This window comes from Ochlerotatus camptorhynchus, unplaced genomic scaffold (genome assembly GCF_037179485.1).
Source record: "Ochlerotatus camptorhynchus isolate MF236.1 unplaced genomic scaffold, CSIRO-AGI_Acam_v1.1 ptg000246l, whole genome shotgun sequence".
NCBI classification, from domain to species: Eukaryota; Metazoa; Arthropoda; class Insecta; order Diptera; family Culicidae; genus Ochlerotatus; species Ochlerotatus camptorhynchus.
Genome location: NW_027040736.1, coordinates 511,047 through 531,185, shown reverse-complemented (window position 1 = coordinate 531,185; position 20,139 = coordinate 511,047). Strand labels below are relative to the sequence as shown.

Sequence of the window (20,139 nt, the reverse complement as noted above, 5' to 3'; positions counted from 1 at the left end):
ATCCATCCTTGAATCGATACGCAATGTCCACCAATAAATCAATTGATTACACGAGAATGTCCCACCTCAACGCAACTCTCAACCGCCCACCGCCACCACCACCACTCGTCTGGCCACGCGATTAATGATAATTGGTTCTTATTGATATCAGAAATCCAGGGAGAGTAAGATAGCCGCCCGGTCGTCAGCAGCGATAATACCCTTCGCTCAGCATTATCAGTTCATTATTTTCCCATCTCTATCGAATTGGCAATACTGGCTAATGCGGATGTCACAATCTACCTTTTTTATAACGAATTAATACTAGTTTTATTTTTCTCAAGCTGCCAGCTTCGATAAAAATCACAATTTCATCAAACAACGACGGCTTCAGGAAGCGCAATAGTGCAAACACCGAACGCACCTCGATAGTTATCAGAAAACTGCACTGCCTGCCGGCCCGAGGCGAGACTTATTGGGGTTTGATAAACCACATCATAATATCAACAACACAGTCCATCCCTTTCTGCACCAGCCCGGGGCCCGCGTCCGATTACCGTCGATGATACAGATAATGGCTTTTACCCGCACAATGTACCCACGCTATTGAAGGTGCCTTCGATTGCCCAAGATCAGTAAGGTGATAGTTGTCGATGGATTCAGTTCCAGCCGTCTCTTCCCACAGAGCAATTAGTCAGTCCATCCAGTCAGTGGTTCCGGTACTCATTTGAATGCTTCCGAATTTCAAGTGCCAAAATAAACACTTACCCCTTCGGTCGTCGTTCTCGCGGAGGTTTGACTTATCAATTAGTGATTTTTGTGAGTGCGAGAGCAATCGATTGAATGAATGAATAGCTAATCGAGAGGGTCCCCTCCAAACCGTTGTTGAGTTCAAGTGATCCACTCTTCGGTGAGAACAACGGGAACCTCCTGGCCGGGGTAGATATGTGCAATAGTAGTGCCTCCGCCTCCGGTGCCAGCGGTGGACAGATCCCTACGGTGGTCGCTTCTGTAGCAGGATATGACGAATACTACGACTCCAGCTGGCAGCTGATTCCGCCGGACTATGGAGCGACCGAGTACGACTACAAGTACGAGTAAGTTATCATGGCGCAGACCAATTCGAATCCATTGCCCGACGGTAGTAGACAGATTTATGGTCGTATTCGTAATCTACCAGATAACCGGGACTAATTTTGACTGTTTTCAAGAGCGATGTGGACAAATTCGGGCATTCCGGAGAAGATTGGTCATTGGGAGGGGTATTCCACTTGAGGAAGGGGGGCTGTAGAGATTGACGAGAAGCTGATTGCTGATCGTAATGCTATATTCGAGGCAATAAAGGTTAGGACCACTTGAAACCGTTGACTGCTCTGGCTTCTCTCTGGGTTTGAGACATCAGTTTTTTTTTTGAGTGGTTGTCTGTCGTGTGAACCTATCGAAAAAAAAGGCGAACAGAGATGGGGCAAGCAGCGAGGTCATAAATTTCGGTAAGAGGGTTGAGATTTGTTTGGACTGTGATTTCGAGGGTGGATCAAGTGGCGCCAGAGGCGCCTGTTGACTTCGATACGGAGTGCATGTGGATGTGATTTTTAGATTTGATACGGTTTTAGGGTAAAGCTGGTATTGACGCAGTGATCCTTCATTCTGGCGAACGATTCCCCAGAATCCTGGGCTTTCCCTTTTACGATGTCCTCATCACGTTACATAAGGCTACTCATAATAAGAAAGAGGTATTGTAACAGATTTTCACTATTATACCTGTTTACTCTCACATAAAGCGGGAATTATTCAACCCAAGGATGCTAGGTGCATTTAGAAAAAAAAACTTTAACGATATCGACGAGATTTCTTAGCGTGTCTCAACACTACTTTTAAAATTTTCGGGCGGGGGAAGGTGTTCAGATTCAATATTTCAGGTTTAATAAAACAGAGTCTTCCCAGAAGTTCAAAGACCTTCTTAGAAAATTAGTGAAGATTTCCCATTAGGTGTTTCATATCTTTAAAGTTGAATAATACAAACTGTGTGTGAGATGTTGACGAGATTTATTTTCCGATTGAAAGGCCTATCAATTCCATTATGTATGGAATATGACATCGTTCAAATGGTCGCCTCGGCTTCGCTTGGTGGCGTGCATCTGACAGCTCCAATTTTCCATGACTCCGTTCGCACAAATCGGGCTGAATCTCGTTGATGACTTGAGTAATGTTGGCTTGGAGGGCATCGTTGGTTCGCAGCTTATTGGCATAGACCTGTGACGTAACATATCCTCACAAGAAAAGTCTAGCGGGGTTAAATCACACGATCTTGGTAGCCAGTTGACATCGCCTTCGCGCGAAATAGCCATGCCCGGAAAACGCTCATGCAGAATATTGATTGTTTCCTGCGCTGTGTGGCACGTTGCACCGTCCTGTTGGAACCACTTATCGTTCACATCCATATCGTCCAACAGGTAGACCAGAAGAAGTCGGTAATCATCTACCTGTAGCGCTCTCCGTTGACGGTGATGGCCTCGCCAGCGTCGTTTTCGAAGAAGTACGGACCGATGACGCCTCCGGCCCAAAATGCACACCAAATAGTGACTTTCTGGGGATGCATTGCCACTTGGTGGATCTCGTGTGGATTGGCCTTGTCCCGAATTCGACAATTCTGCTTGTTCACATGCCCGTTCATCCAGAAATGGGCCTCGTCGCTGAAGAAGATTTTTCGGGCAAAATCGGGGTCTGTTTCCAACTGCTCCAAAACCCAATCAAACACGGCGATATGATCGTTAACCTTGAGCTCCTGGGTCAATTGGATCTTGTATGGTGCAAACCCAAGTCTCGACGCAGAATTCGCCAAGTTGAAGCCTGCAAGAGGCCCAGTTCTTGTGCGCGGTGCGGAATCGACTGCACACTTTCGCGTACAGCGGCGATATTCTCGGCAGACCTTGCGTTCCGTTCACGTACGGGTGGTGGTTGAGCGTTCACCGAACCAGTTTCCTCGAATTTGATCACCTTATTGCGAATAATCCTCTCGGTAGGACTCGGTACTTTGATAAAACAATATTATCATTTGCACGTGCTTTTGGACGCTATAACTATAATTTAGCAAGACACACTGAATAAATGACAGCTAATTTGACACTTGTAGCTTCAAAAATATGGCTGCAATGTACTGTCAAAGTTAGAGAAATTTCACAGAAATTTGAGAAATTTCAGTTGACGGTTCATTAATCGCATTAGATTTTATAAAATTTCAGGGACTTTTTGGATACTCAGAGAACAATAATGAAATTTAGCCCTCCTCGTATTTCCTGACAGAAATCCGAGCTAAATTGAGTTCTTTATCTAACTGCTCCTATACCATCACTTTAGTCTGGGTCCCATCTCATTGCTCTATTCCGGGTAACGAGAAAGCGGACTCGTTGGCTAAAGTGGCGATATTTTTGATCGACAAATCGCCTTTGCGGAATTTTCTCAATTACCCGTCAGCAAGTCCTCACCAACTGGCCACAAAAATGGAATGAGAGTGATCTGGGAAGATGGTTACATTCTATTCTCCCACAGGTGTCGAACAAGCCGTGGTTCAAAGGGTTGGACATGAGCCGTGACTTTATACGTGTCATGTCGAGGCTCATGTCCAATCACTGCTCGTTAGATTCGCATTTCTTTCGAATCGGGCTCGCAGGCAGCAATTTGTGCGCTTGTGGTAGTGGTTATCACGAGATCGACCACGTGCTTCGGTCGTGCACCCTACATTGTGTTGCTAGATCCAAGCCATCTGCATCCCTCAGGGCCCGAGGAAAACAACCTTTGCGGCCCGTTAGAGAAATCTCGAAAAAAAAACTTGTGTTCTCAATCCCTATCCTGCCATCCGTTTGTTACAATTTGTTACCCCTAACCTCGAGATAGCCGCGAGTAATCGGCCCCGCTTTACTAACGTTAGTTTTAAGTAATTTTGTAACCCAAACAATGAATATCGGCTCCGCAAAGCTACGCCAAATGAGCCTGGAAAAGTAAACACATTATAAAAAAGTAGAAGGGTCTGTGCCTAGGGGCACGAACGGAAACTTGACGTAGGACTGCTAGTGGACAGAGCAAATGTGAAGAGTATTTATTTCTTTTAATTGATAAATCATCTATTAGCTTAACTTTTTCCGTTTTTGAATTGTAGGCGTACCAAATTTGTAATATTCTTTTTCAAAGAGAAAGTTGATGAAGAGAATCGCTTCCAAGTTTGGTTACAAGATTACAACTCTGGGAAGCATTTTGTGTGGTCGTTGGGGGCATGTGGTTCTGAATATGGATAAACAGGCACAGATAAATTCTATTCCAACTCTTTACTGTAAAGCATGTTCTGAATAGACCGTTTTGTTGCCAAAGTTGATGATGATTTAACCTCCGAAATCGTAAAGAGTGCGTCTCTGTCGCTTCAAAGCGTAGATGACATTCATGGCCACTAACGCTTTGCGTGTTCAGAGTAGGTGACAGCATCACGGATCAGATTTTCCAGGAACACCTTCAGCATACCTCGTAGATCAGACCGGAGATACGTTTGACACCGCCACGGTGAACCAGACGACAGATGGCGGTTATCACGAAGAACCTTGCGATGACGCTTAACACCTCCTTTACCAAGATCTTTTCCTCCTTTGCCGCGACTAGTCATTTTTGCTTGTTGGATAGAAGAGTGGACTACCTAGCCTGCCATCACCTTCCTACTGCTGCTATTGATGCTTCTACTGCCTGCTCACCGAAGCGAAAATGTTTATATATTTTCAGGCTAAAGCAGAATGATGTGCAACCAAGTGGTACTCGATTATGACGACTGGGTTTGGGAAGAACGTTTATTTCATGAAAACAGTGATAACATTATCACTTTTTATTTGTACATTGAACAGTGCTTGACATTACCACTTTTTCAATAGTTTCTTGTTGAAAATCATCAGTCGTAAGCATTGCTATAATGTGTAGAAGTATTTCTGAACGATTGGTGATAAAATTAATGCAATTGGTCCAGGGGCAGCTGAGTTATTATTGTTCAAAATCTTTCATAATTTTGTTACATGTTCCATTTCGGTTTTCACAAAGTGTACCCCCATATAGAAATCACAAACGTAGTCCTACGTCGAAAAATTCAGGAAATATAAATTCGTGGAACTTTGAAGAGCTTCAAAGAATTTTGATGAAACTTAGGGTGCTTTGTAACAAAACTATCTAGGACTGGGAACCTTATGCAAGTTTGGGAAACTTCTCTGAAGTTATGGGAACTTTGGTTTATTTCAAGAAACTTCATAGAAGATCTTCATTTAGCTTCAGCGCAATTCTTAAAACATAAAATAACTTTTTAAGACTTAAAATAGATCAGGAAATTCCTTACAAATTCTGGAAAATGGGTTTGCTTCATTTAAGAGATATTGGGTTTGCTTTCCAATTTGCATTTCTGGTCCACTGTGCAAGCACAGACAAACAGTCGCAACTCTTTGAATATTTTTTTCTTGAAAACATAGTCCTTCAAAACATAGGCCCTCAGTAACGCCATCTCTCGGGCTTCTCGAGGAAAACAAGCTTGCTCGTTAAGTCGCAAACAATATTGCATGCAAGGTAAACAGAATATATAGAAACTTCGAAGTGATCCGTTGCCAGCGCTGCGGTGAGTGGTTCTAATTTTCTAACAAACAAAAAATGGTTTGGAATAGGGTAAATGACGGCTTTTGCAATACCTTTACCTTTTACCTATTCTAATCTAATCTAATCTAATACAATCGCAACCAGTACGAGAAAGCATCCTGGAAAATCATTAGATTAGACAAGACCTTATCATTTTTCTTGTCAACATTGATGTTTGCAGCATATCTGAGATATGACACAAACATCAAAACGGTCAGGCCTACTGCGTTGCCTTTGCCGCAAAGATGGTTCTGTGAAAGAAATCGAGTTCGAATAAACCGTGGAGACACCATATTCGAAGCAGTTGCTAAATCGAAGCACTCCATAACGTTCGACTATTTAAAATAATTATTTTTTGAAGTGTTACTTCTGCAAATATTAGTTTCAGTGCTCTAGGGGGATGATGGTGTTAGAAGGTTTTAAAAAATATCTTGTCAAAATAGACGAGTGCGTCATCATAAGGAACGCGTCAAATATGGTGCTGGCATGGTAGGGTAGGACGGAAGCATCAGAAAATAAGCATTTGCCATTAAATTACGTTTTATTGCACCACAAACAAATCACCACTATGGTAAGTCCGCTTTACTTGATGTGTGTGTGTAATTCATTTTTAACTATTGAACAATTTAATTAGCCAAACAAACACTTTAATAAATGTTCTCCAAACGGGGTGGAACGAGCACCTATCTCCGGGGTAAGATCGCCACATCACTACTCAAGTGTCCTAACCTCAAAAGCAGCTGTCAAAGTTAAATTTTCAAAACAACAGTGCGGTGAATAAATCTGAAATCTACAAAATGGTCCGAAATTATAAACGCGTTTCCTGTAGAAAAAATTGGACCACAGCAAATCTTCGTGCTGCGGTCGAAGCTGTTGTCTCGGAAGGATTTTCCGTTTAAAGAGCTGCATCCGAGTATGGCATTCCTCGGCAAACAACTGGGTCGGTACTGCACCGTTTTTACGGAACAACAGGAGAACGAGCTTGTACTGCATGTGTTAAACATGGCCTTACGACCAAAGAAATTCGTCAATTGGCTTTTGATCTTGCGGAAAAAAACCACATTCCTCATCCGTTCAACAAGTCCATAGTAAAGAGGCTGAATTTAGAAAGAGACAACATGTCAAAATTGGAACAATCGATTGTCTGTCAAAGTCATATGAAAAGTCATTCCAATCCAGCAGAAGACCTGTCAAATGGATAAGATGTCGCCTCTTTATAAATTCAGGCTCTTTAGTCCATAGGACTTGCGGGACAAGATTGGTTGGCCGGATTCCGAAAGCGACATCCTGAGATAACTTTGCGAACTCCGGAAGCTACATCGGTTGCAAGAGCTCAGGGTTTCAATAAAGTGGCTGTTGAGCGGTTTTACTTGATGTTAGAAGAAACCATCACAATAGGAAAATTTTCGCCAACCCGGATCTATAATGTGGATGAAACGTCGGTTCTTACGGTAAGTTGATGTTTCCTTTTTTAAATTTTAAATCTACATTGTTGCCTTCTATTTTATTTTAGATTCAAACGAAAAAAAGTAAGATTCCGGCACTTCGAGGCAAGCGGCAAATTGGCTGCGTTACATCGGCAGAAAGAGGCGTATTAACAACAGCAGCTATTTGTACCTCTACAACGGGACATTACGTGCCACCCATGCTGATCTTTCCGAGGGTAAGAATGACGGAGCAGCTCAAAATCGGAGCTCCACCTGAAACCCTATTTAGTTGTAATCCAAGTGGTTGGATGACTGGTAAAGATTTCTGTAAATGGCTCGAACATTTCATCCAACATACCAGACCAACACCGGAAAGCCCTATCCTCTTATTGCTGGATGGCCATAGCTCGCACACGAAAAAGATGGCCTTTGTAGAAATGGTCGACGGGAAATTCTTCTCCGACATTATCAACGTCCGCACGTACCGCAGTGCGAACATAGATTCGGACCACTACCTAGTTGCAGTATGCATGCGCTCAAAACTCTCGACGGTGCATAACACACGTCGAAGTCGAACGCCACGACCCTACATTGGGCAACTACGGGACACCGGAGTTGCCCAGGACTACGCGCAGCAGCTGGAAGTTGCACTACCCACGGAAGAGCAGCTTGGCGCAGCTTCTCTTGAAGATGGCTGGAGGGACATCCGTTCAGCCATAGATAGTACTGCTGCAGCGGCACTAGGTACTGCAATCCCGGACCGAAGAAATGACTGGTTTGACGGCGAATGCAAACTGTTAGTAGAGGAGAAGAATGCAGCACGGGCGAGAATGCTGCAACACCGCACGAGATTGAATGTGGAGCGATACAGACAAGCGCGGAACAGACAAAACTCGGTTTTCCGAAGGAAGAAGCGTCAGCAGGAAGACCGAGATCGCGAGGCGATGGAAAATCTGTACCGCGTAAACGACACACGGAAACTCTACGAGAAGCTAAATAGCTCGCGCAAAGGCTACGTGCCGCAAGCCGATATGTGCAAGGACTTGGACGGTAACCTTCTCACGAACGAGTGTGAGGTGATTGAGAGGTGGAAGCAGTACTATGACGAGCACCTCAACGGTGAAGCAGCAGAAAACGACGGTGGCACGGCAACAGACCTTGGAGCACGCGCAGAAGACGACAGGCTCCCGGTCCCTGATCTTCAAGAAGTTGAGGAGAAAATCGGTCGACTGAAGAACAACAAAGCAACTGGTGTAGATCAACTACCAAGTGAGCTATTAAAATACGATGGTGAAGCACTGTCTAGAGCGCTGCACTGGGTAATTGCCAAGATTTGGGAGGAGGGCATATTAACGGAGGAGTGGATGGAAGGTGTCGTATGCCCAATCTACAAAAGGGCGACAAGTTGGATTGCTGCAACTACCGCGCGATCACACTGCTGAGCGCCGCCTACAAGGTACTCTCCCAAATTCTATGCCGCCGTCTGTCACCATATGCAAGAGAGTTCGTGGGGCAATACCAGGCGGGATTCATGGGTGCCCGCGCTACCACGGACCAAATTTTCGCGATTCGGCAGGTTCTGCAGAAATGCCGCGAATACAACGTGCCCACACATCATTTGTTGATCGATTTCAAATCCGCATACGACACAATCGATCGAGATCAGCTATGGCAGATTATGCACGAGTACGGATTTCCGGATAAACTGACGCGATTGGTCAAGGCGACGATGGATCGAGTGATGTGCGTTGTTCGAGTATCGGGGACACTCTCGAGTCCCTTTGAATCTCGAAGGGGGTTACGACAGGGTGATGGACTTTCGTGTCTGCTGTTCAACATCGCGTTAGAAGGTGTGATCAGAAGAGCTGGGATAGACACGAGTGGCACGATATTCAGGAAGTCCATCCAGCTCCTTGGTTTCGCCGATGACATTGACATTATGGCACGGAACTTTGAGATGATGGCGGAAACGTACATCAGACTGAAGGCTGAAGCTAGACAGATTGGACTTGCCATCAACGCATCAAAGACAAAATACATGAAAGCAAGAGGTTCTAGGGAAGACAATGTTAGCCTCCCACCCCGAGTTCAGATTGACGGTGACGAAATCGAGGTGGTCGATGAGTTCGTGTATTTGGGCTCACTGGTGACCGCCGAAAATGATACCAGCAGAGAAATTCAAAGACGCATTATGGCAGGGAATCGTGCCTACTTTGGACTCCGGAGGACGCTCCGGTCGAATAAAATTCGCCGCCGCACGAAGTTGACTGTCTGCAAGACGCTGATTAGACCGGTGGTCCTTTACGGCCATCAGACCTGGACTATGCTCGTGGAGGACCAACGCGCCCTTGGTGTTTTCGAACGGAAGGTGTTGCGTACCATCTACGGTGGAGTGCAGATGGATGACGGAACGTGGAGGAGGCGAATGAACAACGAATTGCACCAGCTGCTGGGAGAACCATCCATCGTCCACATTGCAAAAATTGGGCGACTACGGTGGGCTGGGCACGTCGTAAGAATGCCGCACGACGACCCAGTGAAAATGGTTCTAGAAAGCGACCCAACAGGAACAAGAAGAAGAGGCGCGCAGCGGGCAAGGTGGATCGACCAAGTAGAAGGTTACCTGCGGACCCTTCGCAGACTACGAGGCTGGCGAACTGTGGCCATGGATCGAGTAGAGTGGAGACGACTTCTTCGGACAGCAGAGGACAACAAGGCCTTAGCCTGATTGGTAAGGTAAGGTAAGAAATGGCCAAATCGGCCAACGTTACTGTTATATCGTTCCCACCAAACTGCACTCATAAAATGCAGACTCTCGATGTTAGCTACATGGCATCTCTGAAGTCACATTTCTCTCAGGCTGTGGAGTTATTTTTAAAAGCCAACCCTGGAAAAGTCGTGACGGTAAATGAGATTAGCTCCCTCTTTGGAAAAGCGTTCATGGCATCGGCGACCCCTTCAACCGCTATTAATGGCTTCAGGAAAACAGGAATAGTTCCACTGAACAAATTTATCTTCGGTGAAGACGATTTTGCTGCATCCAACGTTTCGGATGTTCCTCAAACTGTGGATGATGAGCCTCCCTTTAATGGGTTTGATGACTCTGGGAAGGAGCCAAAGTCATTCAACCGCATAAATACCTCGGTTGATCATCTCCCAAGCAGTGAGCTGGCTTCATGTTCGAATGTAGTGGTGGATTCAAATAAGGAACTACCCATTTCTTCCGGATTAAAACATCAGCCAAACCAAATATACGAAACCGGTCAAGCCTTCATAACATTACCATCGGATTTGAAGCCAGTCCCGAAGATGGTGTCCAGGAATAAACCCCGTTCTATGAGGAAAGAAAAAGCTGCAGTTATCACATCCAACTCCCATCAAAATTATGCTGAAAACATCAATGGCCGTGAGAGAAATAAAATAAATTAAAAAACAGAAACGAAAAGTATCGGAAGCTGCTGGTTGAGGATTTGCTATGCGACAAGTGTGGATCCATCTTCGGTCAGTCCATGGAAGGAGAAAATTGGAGTAAATGCACAAAGTGTAACGCATGGTTCCATCTTTTTGAGGGTACAAATTGTCCATTTTGCTAATCCGTATCATGAATATAAGAAACTCGTTTAATCAAATTAACTTACCTTATGTTTTAGTTTGCTACTTGTTTTGTTCTTTTTACTAATACTGGTATTCTGTGTAAATAAACCAATCCATATCTTCGCTAAAAACTTGAAACAATCATTTCAAACCCACTTTTCTATATCCATGCTCGTCTTACCCCGTAGGGATGCTCATCTTGCCCCAAAGTATATGAGAACAGCGAAAATAAGTTTAATTTTTTTTAATCAATTCTTTGCATAATATGTTCTACCGCAGCTTAGGCACTAGGGAAGACATAAAAGAACTAGGGTAGCCGATATTCTGATGTAAAAAAATGCTATTATTCAATATAAAACTGAAGTCTACCTTAAGGTGGCGATCTTGCTCCGTCCTACCCTATATCTAAACAGCGATGCATTTCGTGAATCTTCAGGGGTGAAAGGATGTGTGGACATACCGTACCAAACGCTCCGAGCTAGGTTATGAGTGAATGTAACAGTAATATGCAATGTAATGGAAGGATCTCACCAAATGCCTCCAATGTTAATCAAATTTCCGATTTCCATTTGACGTTTGTCAGCTGTAAGCTCCTCTCTGGCACTTGAAAGTCCTACCTCGGCAACATGAACGCACTGAACGATGGGACGTTGAGGGTTTGATGGCTTGACAGTGGCTCCAGGAACAAGCTGGGGGATATTGTAGGTCCTGCAGACCGTCGATGTACGTGCACTTGCGGAGTTCCGAATGGAAGATCTTCCGTTGCTGATGATTGGCCATTTGAGCTGCTCGTGAAAATAACATCTTGAATCTCACCTTTGGTGGCGACCCGCAACCGGGCAATCGAATCCAAGTCCATCTATGGTAGTTGTTGACCGGATCAGCACCCAAGTATAAATATAACACAGGTCATCACTGCAATTTCGAACCGCGGAAAATGTGCTCCAATTACGAGGCAAGCTATCACACATAAATTATTAAATTAAAATTTTTCCAAATTTTCAAATACGAAAAGAAAACAAACGTCACATCCGTACGCACGCACAGCCTACTTCTCATCTGCGGGGTGGATGAAGTCCTTGAGTGCTCATTTTTGGCATGTTTCGATTGTCCGCTCAAGGACTTTGTTTAACCCCCTGACGATAGAAGGTACAGGTATTGCCGAAGTCGTCATTTACCCCAAATCCCTTTTAAGTCTATGTAACTCTTTACCCACGTACAACAATACATTGTAGCTGCTTACGACAGTTCAAACAAGTCACGGAACTTTTGATTTTCCAAGTGTTACTCGAATTTATATTGCAATAAGTTTGAAGCACGTCATTTTTCTATATTTTCAAAAGAAACACTTTGCCAAGGCGAGGCATGTATGGTTGATTGCATATGCTTAGCGATCGTAAACCAACTGGTAGACTGACTTGTCAAATATTGAATCTGGCTTCTGCTTTCTTTTTTTTTCGGAGGGCAATCAAATTCCGTCACGCTATCATGCAGTTTTCCCACTCGTATCGGTCGGTAGTGCTCATGCATGAGCACCGACCGGTGTCGGTAAGTAACTAGCATAGTTTGGCATGCTTCCCAATTGGAAAAAAGTTTTCCCCTATCCTTGTTTTTCAGAAGGAGCAGATTGAGCCATTACTCGTCCTATTTCTGAATGGGTATTCTTCATTTGATAGCACACTTGACTGCGAAAACCCTAACTTCATATGAGCACGCAAGCGTACCACGTGGCTTACCCAGCAGAAGTATCATCATCATCATCGTTACGAGCTAGATTGGAGAGCCAAAATGAGCTGCGGCTGCCTGCTAGGGAAAAACAATCTACCATCGCAAGCCATAAATAGTTGGTAATTATGACTTGGCATGTGAGCAGGTTTCCATTCCGGGAGGCTTCTGGGGCGCCAAAATTAGTTTGTTAGAGAAACATCTTCCGATTTTCCCAGGGCTATCAAAAATAATATCTCAGGTGCTCGCTCTTCGAACTTGAAGGCCCACCGAGAGCCGTACGGAACAACAAGTCTTCGTGACAAACCGAAATGTGACATAAATGGGTGTAACCTTCTTCAGAGCAATTTCATCTGTTTGCCTATCCGACCGGAACTGTGCATGACTTGAACCTAATAGACCGTCATTCTATTTCGGTTCAAGTCAATTACAGATTGTCAATCCAAGTCGAATGTCTACTTTTCAAATCTAATTGAAGTTGACAATTTATGTCAGAACTGTCCCCATTTGGCTCGGATGGTCGAAAAAATAAACAAACGAATTTGAATCTAAATCAAATTATCTATAATTTAATTTTGATTTATGCCCTTCCCTATCGGCAGGTGAAACAACTATATCTAAATTGGTTCCGAAATATTACATTGTTTCAAATCACTTGATCGATTGATTTAATCGCTTTTCAGTCTTCATTAACAGCTTTCAATTCACCCTTCAAAAATCGAACAGCTGAAGACGAACCCACCGTACGCATTGGCACCCCCCTATGGATGGGAACTTTCCTGATTGCTTTTACAAACACACAACCGCGGTCTCGGCTGCGTTTTTCCGGTCGGCCGAGTGCTCTTCACTTGACTCATCGTGTTCCTAATAGGATTTGTAGTTTTGAGTCCTTACTGTACAGGAACAAATACCTTTCTTTCCTGTATTACCGACTTCTCGTAAAAAAGGGTGAACGAAGAGTAGTTGCTGTTGGTGAATGCGAAAACTGTTGAAGGAATCAAATGAGTGCACGAAATATGCTCATTTGTCATGCAAATAATCCTGGTTTCGCTAATCGGTAACGGAACGAAATGGCTATCCAAAGAAAAGGAAAAAACTCTGCTGTTAGCTAAAATAGACCAGAAACCAAAATTATAAGGGTTCGCATAATTCGATTTATAACCGTCACGAAGCTTTACGAAAATAATCGATGCAACATTGTAGTATTTATCAATCTCGAATGTATTATTATAAGAGATATAGGGGAAATGTCGACTTCGGCAATACCTTAACCTATTATCGTCAGAGGGAAAAAGAAATTCCTAGAGCGCTCAAATTTGGCCAATAGCTGCTCTGAAACACAATGTATCCACATGCCAAAATTGAGCTCTTCAGGACCGTGTTTACCCCCTGACGATATATAGAATAAGGTATTGCCGAAGCCATCATTTACCCTACGTGTGAAAAATGTATGCAGGAGTTACTTTAGGGACAAGTCAACATAACTAACCCTATGGAACAAGATCACTGCACTTACCAGTCGGACTACCCGAGCAAAGTCTGAGATCAAATTGAAAATTAAATTTGATGTTGTGATGTCGCTGATAATGATTACTCAGGATACAAAATTGAGAGCAATAAAATCTTCCTGTGACGTCACATGGAAAACTAATTCTGCTATCAATGAGACCAAACTGAAAACTCAATTTGATGTACATGTGTCTACAGGCAAAGATATCTAATTAACAAGATATCCCACTAATCAATTCCTCATACAAGGCACATAGTTACCACCCTTATGTGATCGCAGTGCTATCTGTTGAGTGCACATTGAAACTGTTGGGAGTTCCCCGCCAACTTTACCACCAGGGCTCTAAGAGAAGAGGTGACAATACGGGGGCGAAAATGAACATTTTTTCTGTCAAACGTGAACCAACTCCTGATTGGGCGATTTCATGTGCGCAAGACAGAAATAGAAATAGAAATAAAAGAGGAAGAAGCCAATTGTCACCTCTTCCTCTTAGCCGGGGCTCAATAACTGACAGGTGTCAGCATGACAGATGTCAACACGAACTTTGATGATGAGCCTAAGGAAGAGGACGATATCATCCTCGAAGTCATCATCATTGTATTGCGATAGCAAGATTCTTACTTATTTGTGATTGCTTCGATTTTCAATCATTACCACTTTATACGCAACAGAAACACTTGAGAAGACAATCATACATCCAAGCGCGCATCATTATGTGCTTGTAATATGCTTTCGAGTGAAAGAGTTTCCAATATACCACCGGTATCAGTAAGATGCAAATCTCTAATAGTAATTGATGATTTGCGGAGCTGTTGTTCAACATGATCTTAATAAGCATAGAAGTAAACATGGGAAAACCCCTTCACATTCCCTCTCTCTAAAGAATTATTCCACTGCCACTGGAAATGCAACGTATCTAAATCATTGCTTAACGTAATCAAATATGCCGTCATTCATAAAATACTTTGGAATAAACATTACTTTCCTATTTTTAACGTAGGAAGTATTTGACAACGCCCGTGAAAACAAACTCAAACGGGAGTAGCCGAAGCTGAATGATGACGATGAGTGATGACACCGCTTCGTGTTTTGATTTGCGCTGTATCGTCCGCTCAGTTTTCTGGGTTCTTATATGTATCGATGTTGGTGTGCGTGTATTCTTCCAACGCAGCAGTTCAACGTTGTCTCGTCACAAACCGTTTGGCGCTGTTATCTGTCTCTATAAATTCGAAAGAGTGAAGGGGGTCTGCTACAGGACTAACTTCCCGAGCAAAGTCCAGCAAATCTAAATCAAATTTTGATATCACAATCGATTTCCGTTTACGCTATTGAAAAATTTGATAACAAATTTTGTTTTCATTTTGCTATACATTTGCTACAGCCGAGTAGAGTTGCTATTCAAATACTTCAACAGCCTTTAACCACAAGTTCTAAAGTTTTCTCTGTTATGTCCGGTACTTCCGGAATAAAAATGATCTTGAGTGGTTGTTACAATTCTATCTTCATTGGAATTCTAATTAGGAATGAATTGTCAGGTGACAAATATTTAATTCAAAGGTTACTTTGATTGGATTGCGTGTCCAGTGATTGCTGGGATCCAACATCAGCTGTCATCATCCAATAGAGCTTGCACCGGGTCGGAAGTTGGATCATACGTCGACCTCTTTCTAGGATTGGTGTAGCCGTTTGGACTGGTTCTGCTACTTCAGTTGTCGTTGGTTTCTGTTCATCTTCGGATGCCTCATTATTGGTACCTTCATTTTGCAACAAGTCATCCGTCAGGTTGGAATCATCTAGATTGTTCGGAAATGGTTCTTCAAACTGCAGTACCTCTTCATGTGGAACTGTACCCAAGTAACCAAAAGTTCTGATAAAAGGCTATTTGTGGCTTAAGCAGCTTGGGTGAAGGTGGTCTGTAGAATTCTAAGCAGCCTCATTTTTATGTCGTTATAAGAACTTGAAAGTTCCGGTACCATAAATGAAGAGCATTCTAAGCAGCTTCTGGCGGAACTTGAACGGAACGTTTAGAAAATAAATTAAAAAGGTTTTTGTCCTCTACATCAATTTTATATTTAGTTCACACTTTTATGAAAGTTAATTCTAAAGTCAGGTCTTTATGAAAGTTTTTTTTATATGAAGATATGAAGTGTATTGATTTATCAAGCATTAGTAGTAATATTGGAGCTGTTCGAAGAATTAAACCCAGTCTTTCTGCGTGAGAGACCCAGGACGAACCGCTACGTCATCTGAGATTTATTAAAGTGAGCTGTTGTCCCGCCTACTGTTGGAGTTTTCAGTGCCAGCTGACTGACTCATGCCGAATACACGGTTTCAAATTCAGGAAATTGCTCTTTATTTTTTATGTTTAGACAGAATATTGATGCACTGCACAAATATAAGAATTATGGTTTATTTGAGCCACTGATCATTTCATATTTACGTACATTTAATTTTGTTACTAATAAAGGCTTGTGCGGATTGCTTCATGTGGGCTATGACGGACCTTTTAAGAAACTTTCAAGTTGCCAAGAAGTTCCGCTGGGAACTTGTTCGGAACTTTGTTGTGGCCATGTTTTCAGCTTGGCTTGAAGTTCCTAAGAAGTGCTTAGGGATGGTTTTTGGAACCTTTTTTGAACTTGAAGAGCCTGAAGTTTCCCGTGTGCTTTCTATAGCTTCTAAAGTAGCCAGAAAGTTGTGTTGGGACTTTATATGCGCTTTATGGAACTTGAAAGTGGGTTTTATCGTTGAAACCGGAACTTTTGGTTGCTTGAGAAGAAAGTACTGTCGGAACTTTATTTGAACTTTATGGAACTTGACAGTTCTGTCGGAACTTTAATTGGACGTTATGGAACTTGAAAGTTCTATCAGAACTTTATTCGAAAGTTATGGAACTTGGAAGTGAGTTTTATCGTTGAATGCGGAACTTTTGGTTACTTGGGTACAGGCTTGCTTCCACTCACAAGCTATAAAAAAATATTTTTCGGAAGAATTATGCAATCATTAGATGTTATAATGATATGTTGTACTTGTGAGTAGCATGAAGAGGGTGTAAAGTATGTGTTTGATTTATAAAACCCGTCAATTTCGCTTTGAGAGCGTCACAATTAGCGATCTTATACTTCATGACCTCTTCTTGTAACTTACAAGTACTAATTAGCATTATATTATTTCATGATTTCATAATTCCGAATAACATTTTTTATAGCAAGTGAGTGGAAGTAACCCTGCTTGGGTAAGATCCTCTTGAGGTATATCGTAAGTTGGAACCACTATTCGAGTTGTTAGTCCGAAGCCATCGAAGAATACCGAAAGCGGTGTAGGATGAACTGTTTTCTAGAACACGAGTCTTCAGTTGGTTGGCGTACGACCGTATCAGACGATGTTGATATTTAAGGAACACATTGTAGTTGACGGAGTTCGCTCGATGTACACTGATAGGCAAAATAAAGTGCCCACCCCATCATTTTTGAAATTTCTCTCATTTATTTGGTTCAAATTCAAATAAACACACCGTAGTCTGTTTCGATGTCTTACCTTTATTATTCTTTTAAAGTTACACCTATGGAATACTGAAAATATAAAGTTTTACTTGAAGTAAAAGAAAATCAATTTGGATTGAAAAAGAAAACAGTGACAAAAAAAAGTGCCCACTTCAAAAATCGGTATGTTTTCGATAAGTTTCCATCGGAAAACCCCTCGATTGTTTTTGTTTTGAAAGTTTGACATGTATTGAAGCAAACGGGTGGAACTGGTGCATTTGTACACGTGATCGCATTTGAATCAGTTGAAAAAAATGGAGGACGTAGTGATTTCGAAAGCAATTCCCGTGTGTATCCGAAAATTGGTTGTTCGTGATGTGCAAAACGGTGAATCGCACCGGTCTGTCGCTAGGAAGTACAATATCAGCAAAACAGCGGTCGGGAAAATTCTGCAGAAAATGAAATCGTTCGGATCAGTGGTGGATCGCCCTGGCAGAGGCAGGATGCGCAAAACGGATGCGAGAACGGACACCAAGATCATGCGTGAAGTGAAGAAGAACCCGAAGGTAACTGTCCGCGAGATCCAGGAGGCTCTTCAGCTAACAGTTTCCAGTCGAACTGTTCGTCGCCGTCTCGTAGCACAGGGGTTGAACAGCAAAGTTGCTCGGAAGCGCCCATTTATCAGCAAGGCAAACAAAGTCAAACGGCTTAAGTTTGCTAAGGAGCATGCTGATAAGCCCCTAGAGTTCTGGAAAACGGTTCTCTGGACGGACGAATCAAAATTCGAACTGTTCAACCGGAAGCGACGGGTTCGTGTGTGGTGTAGATCGGGTGAGGAGCTTCAGGAGCGCCACATACAAGGCACGGTGAAGCATGGAGGAGGAAATGTGATGGTCTGGGGGTGCTTTTCGTGGGGTGGAGTGGGAAGCCTGGTGAAAATCGACGGGATAATGACGGCAGATTCCTACATCGACATCCTGCGGGAAAATCTGGAAGTTTCGCTGATCCAGACGGGCCTTGAGGAGAAATTCGTATTCCAGCAGGACAACGATCCGAAGCATACTGCCAAGAAGACTAAGTCTTTCTTCCGGTCATGTCGAATTAAACCACTGGAATGGCCTCCACAAAGCCCGGACCTCAACCCCATCGAGAATTTGTGGGCGATTCTCGATGCCAGGGTTGACAAAACTGGTGTTACCAATAAAAATAACTATTTTGAAGCCCTGGAGCGCGCCTGGGAAGAACTAGATCCACAGCACCTGAAGAATCTAGTGGAGAGCATGCCGAAGCGCCTGCAGCTGGTCCTGAAGGCCAAAGGAGGACACATTAACTATTAGGCTGGTATTCTTTTACTTTATTTTATGTTTTCTGGAGTTAAAATGCAGTGGGCACTTTTTTTTGTCACTGTTCTTTTTTACACCCATTTTGATTTTTTTTTCTTCGAGTCAGTCTCTTCTTTTTATCTGGTATTCTATAAGTGAAACTTAAAAAGAATATAAAGAATAAGATATAAAAAATACTACAGTGTATTTACTTTAATTTGAACCAAATAAATGAGAGAAATTCAAAAAATGATGGGGTGGGCACTTTATTTTGCCTATCAGTGTACCTTGACATATACGAAACTACCGTGGCGAAAACCTCTCTGGACTGCGCCGTGCTTTTGGTTGAAAACGTCATTCTGTTTCCTCCTGTCCCTGGATATGGTGCCACGTTCGGTCGATTTGAACATTGATGATATGGTATGAAGTTGTCTTCCAATCAACATCTCTGCTGGAGATTTGCTTCGGCAAGCCCGTGGATGATACGGAGCAATGCGAAAATGGCAAATCCCTTGACTGGTGCTGAAATCTTGAAATTCATGACTTGAAAACTGGGTGCCATTGTCAGACACGATTACCTCTGGAACGCCGAACGTTGATTCAGCAGCTTGATTGTGGTAAATTTGGTTGCCTGCACCTCAGCCCATTTTGAGTAGGAACCTACCATTACCAGGAAGTAGATTCCATCTACTGGACCTGCGTAGTCATTGTGAATCCTGGACCATGGTTTAGAAGGAATGAGCCACGATTCCAATGTCATCTTGGTTGGTGTCTTGCCAGCAGTTGAACACGGTGTGCAGCATTGACGTAATCCTAAATTTCGTTATCGATACCAAGCCAGTAAACAAAACTTAATGCTATTGTTTTCATACGTACCATTCCCAGATGACGTCGATAGAATTGCTGCAAAATCCGTCGTCGAAACATCTCGGGAACCACTACTCTGTCGTAGTAGGGTTGAACTACAGCGGAGAGATTCTTGATGCAGACAGGCCAACTGGCACGAATGTGCTTAGCAACAGTTTGGAGAGTGGCGTTTGTAGATGTAGCCTTCTGTAGTGCTGCGAATTCAACCGGAACCTGTTGTGTCGGAAAGAATGCTTTATACATTTTCTTCCAGGGTTAGTGCTGCGATTACAAATTCCTCCTCTGATTGGTTGGGACAACAAATCTACACATTCGTAGATCCATGCTGGATCCCAAAGTCGTAGTTAAGCATTGTAAGAGCCCAGCATTGCAGCCTGTTCGCAGTGTGTAGCGGTATACCCTTCTTAGAACCGAAGATGGACAGCAGTGGCTTGTGGTCAGTCAGCAGCGTGAACTGACGTCCGAGCAAATATTTGCGGAATTTCGTCACCGCATAGACTAACGCAAGTGCCTCCTTTTCAGGTTGTCCATAATTGCGTTCTGCAGGTGCGAGCGTTCTTGAAGCGTATTGCACAGCCTTCATT

At 43.1% G+C, this 20,139-nt stretch overlaps 1 protein-coding gene across 1 annotated transcript in view; it reads left to right on the top strand.

The window, feature by feature from the left end:
• The first annotated feature begins 634 nt into the window (after window positions 1–634).
• Window positions 635–20,139, top strand: part of LOC135704706 (homeobox protein vnd-like) — a 41,426-nt gene continuing 21,921 nt past the window's right edge. The window contains exon 1 of the mRNA XM_065226188.1: window positions 635–1,076. Within this exon, the coding sequence (XP_065082260.1) occupies window positions 925–1,076 (152 nt within the window). The 5' untranslated portion in view covers window positions 635–924. The remainder of the gene's footprint in view (window positions 1,077–20,139) is intronic.